Source organism: Salminus brasiliensis, chromosome 8, assembly GCF_030463535.1.
Source record: "Salminus brasiliensis chromosome 8, fSalBra1.hap2, whole genome shotgun sequence".
In the NCBI taxonomy this organism is placed as follows: domain Eukaryota; kingdom Metazoa; phylum Chordata; class Actinopteri; order Characiformes; family Bryconidae; genus Salminus; species Salminus brasiliensis.
Genome location: NC_132885.1, coordinates 5,512,794 through 5,518,793, shown reverse-complemented (window position 1 = coordinate 5,518,793; position 6,000 = coordinate 5,512,794). Strand labels below are relative to the sequence as shown.

The window sequence follows — 6,000 nt, the reverse complement described above, 5'->3', positions numbered from 1 at the left end:
AGAAGGTCCACCCTGCCATGCAAACTAGATATTAGAGAAAATTGCCTTTTATTAAATTGTTTATACTGTAAATACAAAGAAAACGGTGTTGCTAATGGATTGGATTATGTGCTAGTTCAGAAACTGCAGCCCTTTTAGGATAAAATTTACCATCCCGTCACATTTTACTGTGAATACAGCTCATGACTGAATGTTCATGCTTCAATGATATATATATATATATATATATATATATATATATATATATATATATATATATATACATATACATACCTGCTCCTTCATTGGTTCTGTAGCTTATCCTGCTTTTGTTGGAATAACTGTCTCTACTGTGCAGAGAAAAAGGAGGAGCATTGCGGTGATTGTTTTCAACAACAAGAGAATTAGTGAGGTCAGGATGTTGGATGATCACCACCAACTCATCCTCCCCAACTCCCCAACTCATCCCAAAGGTACTGAATGGAGCTCCACCATCCATCATTCCAGAGAACACAGTTCTTCCACTGCTCCACATCTCAATGCTGGGGGGTTTTATACCCCTCTAGCCCACGCCTGGCATTATTAGGCAGCATGGTGCCAAAATGCTCATGTTTGTTTATCTGCTGCAGAGAGTCTATTGGCAGTACTTCTCTACAGGCACTAGACAACCTGTATGTGTGCATTTGCACATCTGTGTCAGCAATGGGTGCAACTTAAAGTAGCTGAATGCATTCATTAGTAGGGGTGTCCACAAACATTTGGACATAGTTTATCATATCATATAATGCATTTTTGGAAATGTTTGCTCTTGACTGCAACGTAGAAATGGCACCTGTTTCATGGAATGACTCGGTTATATGATATAGGCATCCCCAAGATGAAGCACAGGTAGTAATCAAGTCCATTGAAAAACCGTTAACCTGTAGACATCTACGAGCAACGTTACAAGACATGTAAGCAGTCTGAGATGGGGACATCTATATCATTATCAGGAGAACCTTCGGAAAGTTATAGGAAAGTTTTATAAACCGCAGCAAAATTCTTACATAATAACAAGTAACAACAAACGTTTGGCAAATATTTAGCCAAGACTGCATCAGATGCAAAGTCATTCCTGCATCAGAAACCTTTTTTCTTCTTCATCTCCTCTTTCTGGACCGGCACTGGCTCCTTCCGGACAGGCTTGCGCTCTGGAGTAGAGACTCTTCCTTTGGCCCTGCCTCCTTTAGCCTTCTGTTTGGCTGGTTTCTCAGCTAGAGCCTTCTTTGCAGGGCTTGCCATCCTGGGAAGAGGCTCAATTCTCTCTGTGGCCATGCTTTTGTCATCATCTGCTGTGTACGGAAGATAAAATAAGCAGCTACAGACTAAGAACGACTACAGGCGACTACCTACAAACAGTATGAGGTGCTTGTGCCTATTAAAACAATAGAGAAGACGATAATTACTCACTCTCTCTTACTTTCAAATATGGTGATTCTTTAAAAGTCTAAAAAGTTCTACTTTTATTCCAATAGAACCAAGAAACCCACCAAAAATGGGCTTTTTCATTCAAATGCCAAATAAAACATAGAAAAAGAGAGAAGGAATCACCTTGAGTGTCCATCCAGGAGCTGTCTAAAATGGAGTCATCAATGGTGGTCTCATCTTTGTAGTCATCATAGCTCTCAGTAGGGCCCTCACTTTCTGGCACCTCCTTATGAGGGCACACAGGGTCCTGAACAGCTTCTGGGACATCAGGAACTTCCTCAAGACTTGCAGCCTCCATTTCCGCTTCCTGTGCCATTTCCACAGACTCTTCTTCTTCTTCCTCGTCCTCCTGGAGCAGCTGAGGCAGTTCTTCCTCGGGAGGAGCCGAGAATCGCACACTGTGACCAGGTTCTTCTCGCTCGTCAATCGTCTGCACCACTGTGATGAAGTCATCTTCCACGGTCACGACAGATTCAATGGCTGCTCTGGGCTCTGCAGTTTCTTCGACTAGTGCCCCTGCCCCTTCCAACTCCTCTTGCTCTTTCTCCTCCTCTTCCTCGTCCACTTCATCCTTAACCAGTTCCGTTTCAACATGCTCGGTTTCAGCCGTTTCTGTTTCCACCTTCTGTATTTCAAGCTGTGCTTCACCCTTCACTGCTTCAACCTCTGCCTCAGTCTTTGCTGCTTCTACCTCTGCCTCAGCCTTCACTGCTTCAACCTCTGCCTCAGCCTTTGCTGCTTCTACCTCTGCTTCAGCCTTCACTGCTTCAACCTCTGCTTCAGCCTTCACTGCTTTAACCTCTGCTTCTGCCTTTACTGCTTCAACCTCTGCCTCAACCTTTGCTGCTTCAACCTCTGCCTTAACCTTTGCTGCTTCAAGCTCTGCTTCAGCCTTCACTGCTTCAACCTCTGCCTCAGCCTTCACTGCTTCAACCTCTGCTGCGGACTTCTCTGCTTCAACTTCTGCTTCGGCCTTCACTGCTTCAACCTCTGCCTCAGCCTTCACTGCTTCATCCTTTGCATCGGCCTTCACTGCTTCAACCTCTGCCTCAGCCTTCACTGCTTCAACCTTTGCATCGGCCTTCACTGCTTCAACCTCTGCCTCAGCCTTCACTGCTTCAACCTTTGCATCGGCCTTCACTGCTTCAACCTCTGCCTCAGCCTTCACTGCTTCAACCTTTGCATCTGCCTTCACGGCTTCAACCTCTGCCTCAGCCTTCGCTGCTTCAACCTTTGCTTCGGCCTTCACTGCTTTAACCTCCACCTCAACCTTTACTTCGGCCTTCACTGCTTCAGTCTCTGCCTCAGCCTTCGCTGCTTCAACCTTTGCTTCGGCCTTCACTGCTTCAATCTCCGCCTCGACCTTTACTGCTTCAACCTTTGCATCAAGTTTGTCTTCTTCAGGCTTTTCCGGCGCCAAGTCTGAAGGTTTAACTGGTTTTGCTTCATCTATGAATTCCTCAGGCTCCTCCGCTAGCTCTATTTCCTCTTCTGCACCTTGCACAACTGTGCTAGCAATTGGAGGCTCCTCTGTTCTTGCAAGATCCAACTGTGCTTTCTCATCAACAGCAGTCTTTTCCACTTCAACAGGTTCTTCTGAGGGTTTCTCCTCTTTAGTGGGCTTCTCAACAGAAACAGCAGGAGACAATTTTGTAGGCTCTGATTTCAGAGCCTCTGTCTCTTTCTCTTCGACTGGTTTAGGTTTCTCTGCTTCGACATGAACTTTCTCCTCCTCTGGAGCGCTCTCCACTGAGGATGCTGGGGATGGTTTTATGGGTCTAGCGATCCTGTCCTTCGCAACACCAGTGAGTTGGTACACATCCTCAGCATCTACCTCCTCATAGGCCTCCTGATGCACCAGATCTGGCTTATTTTTCACTTTCTCTCTTAGCTCCTGGAGCTCCCTCTCCTCCTCAACACTCAAAGGTCTGTCTTCCATTTCCAATTTCCGAATTTGCCTCTCATAAGCCGCTATTTCAGCCTCCTGTTCGGCTGCAAGTTTGGCCTCTGCATCGAGATCAGGTTTTGCCCCTTCCAGGGTAACGGTCACAGTTGGAGTAACAAGAATTTCAGATTGTTTCTCTGGTTGCCCTGACTCAACATCATCTTTCTTGCCGGGTATTTCCCTTGCATCCTTCTCTTCCTTAGGTTCTGGGACAACGTCCTCCTTCACATCCTTAGACGATGGGCTCTCCTGCCCACTTGCAGCTGGACTTGGCTCCTTCTCTTCTGATATCATAGTGTTAAAGATCTGTGTTGGTGGAGAGTCCATTGGACTGTGCACATCTGCAGGGGATGGCATGGGACAAGAGTACTCGCTGAAAACGCAGTATCCCTGCTCCTCCAACTGACTCTCACTTTTTGCAATTCTATGACTCTGGTCACCCTGAAACAAATGGGCTAAAGAGTCACTCACGAGGGCTGGCATATCCGCAGGAACCGATTTCCTTCTCATTATCTCAGGGTCATTGTTGTCAGACATAAGCCTCGATCGGGTGCCTGCCAGGTCCAGCATTTCAGGCAGGTCTGGAGCCATGACAGCTCCATTTTTATAGTAGTACTTAGATGGGAGAGGAGACTCTGGGGATTCAGCTTGTGGACTTGCGGCCTTGACATCAGTCGCTGTATCGTGGGGAGGGGAAGATGATGGGGTTGTGACAGAGGCTGAGGTTTCTAGGATGAGTGGTGGGAAAGAGGGAAGTTTCTCTACTGATGGAGTTGTGACAGGTAGGTAATCAGCGGATTCATCAAGGCTTCCACTGGTGTAGGACATGATGTCTGTCGCTAATGGGGAGAAGTTCCTGGGCCGTCCTTGGCCTCCACTCTGATCCAGAGCTCCAATGGTGATGTTCAGGGAGTAGCTTCTTTGCTCCAGGGCTAGTTTTCCAGGCGAGAGCCGGCAATCGTCCCTCTTCTCGGCTGGCGGAAGGACCTTTTGCATCTCTGCAGTACCCTTTTGACTTGCAGGCTTTTCATCTACAGACTGTGTCTGAGCTAGGGTACTGTAGCTAATTTCAGGAAGTGAAGGAGCAGCAGCAGTGTCTTTGGTCTCGTCCGAGGCAGCACTAAGCTCGTAATATCCTTCACCTTGGCCCCTGGATTCGTCAGGTTTTGGAGTCGTGGTCTCAAAGTAAGCCGACATTCCAGACTTGTCCTTAGTTGGTTCTACTTCTTTATCTAAGCTAGCAGACTCTTTTTCAGGCACTTCTGGAGTTTTGGCACTCACTGTAGCTTCTACCTGCTTCTCTCCAGTAGTCACTGCTTCAACTTCTAGTGATTTCTCTCCATGTATTTGAGACTTACTGGAGTCAGCTGCATCTGAAGAAGCTTGTTTCTCAACACTGATTTTAAAATCAGGCATCTGAGCTGAAGGTTCCTGGGGCTCTTTGGCATTGCTCTGGCCATTTGGGGGGATAGCGAAAGCCTCTGTGTCACAAGGGGCAGGTAACGGGGTATCGGGCATGTCTTTGTCAGGAACAAGGCTCTGGTAAGTGGGAGGATCGTCACGGCGCACCTCTGAGTCGGTGAAGTCCATGCCGACAGGGGCGGTCCTCTCTCCACATGGCTTTTCCGTATCCATCTTCACAGCTGAAAGTAAATCTTAAGTAATCTGGTTGTGCTGCATTAATGGATCAGGGCGTATGGATTTGCCAGGCCAAACCACCACACAGACAAGCAAAGCCCAGCATTCGGCATAACGCACAGCGTTGCAGATGGAACAAAACTGCACATACCAATTCAGTGATGAGCGAAGTGATGGCATGGATGTCACTGGGCCAACATGCAAAATTCTGGATGGATGGGATCCACACTATGAGGATGAAATGTCCAAGAAGGCGTGGCCTGATATGTAACTGCTGTCGGTGCACCACATGGAACGGATTTTTATTACATTATCACTTTCCTTTGATACATAAATTGCAATTATGACTCTAGAGATTATGCCTTGATGCTGTATTACATGGTCCTGGGTCTGGTTTCCCAAAAGCATCAACTGCGTCACAGCGCTTTAGGGAAACCACATTTCCAATTGAGCAAACTATTGCAAGCTTGTGAGGTTCAATATTTTTCGCTATTGAAAGCACATGACATTAGTAGGAGATGACAGACTTGCAGATTTCTTGCACAACATATCAGTGAACCCACTCAATGCAATGGCCGGCGAAGACCGTTTTGTGTTAAATGACTCAAAAAAAAAAAAAAAAAGAAAAGTACATGTTAAACCTCAAATAAATTAAATAATACATGATACAAAAAAATAATAATAATTGAGCACAATATAAATATATTTCACATTTTAAAATAAAACATGAATGCAGTTGGATACAGAAAAAATAAGAAAGTAAGAAAATCAAGGCTGTGATTTTAACAAAAACAAACGAACGAAACAAAAAAAAAAAGACAAAATCGGCAAAGAAGATAAAATCCAAATGAATAGGATCTGCATTGAATCCTATACTTCATCAAAACACAGGTGATTTACCACAGCATGCTGCATAGAACCATACAACCACGCACTGGCAATGTAGCTGGCAAAAAGACACTGAGCGATGG

The 6,000-nt window shown here is 45.9% G+C and overlaps 1 protein-coding gene across 13 annotated transcripts in view; it reads right to left on the bottom strand.

The window, feature by feature from the left end:
* The window catches only part of map2 (microtubule-associated protein 2), a 182,557-nt gene that overhangs the window by 32,869 nt on the left and 143,688 nt on the right, over positions 1-6,000 (bottom strand). For 12 of the 13 annotated variants that reach the window (XM_072685422.1, XM_072685426.1, XM_072685432.1 and 9 more), the window contains 2 exons: positions 1,570-5,034; positions 1,107-1,310 (listed from right to left, as the gene is read on the bottom strand). In XM_072685422.1, coding sequence (XP_072541523.1) covers positions 1,107-1,310; positions 1,570-5,034 — 3,669 coding nt within the window. The remainder of the gene's footprint in view (positions 1-1,106; positions 1,311-1,569; positions 5,035-6,000) is intronic. The other variant, XM_072685427.1, reaches the window with a different exon arrangement.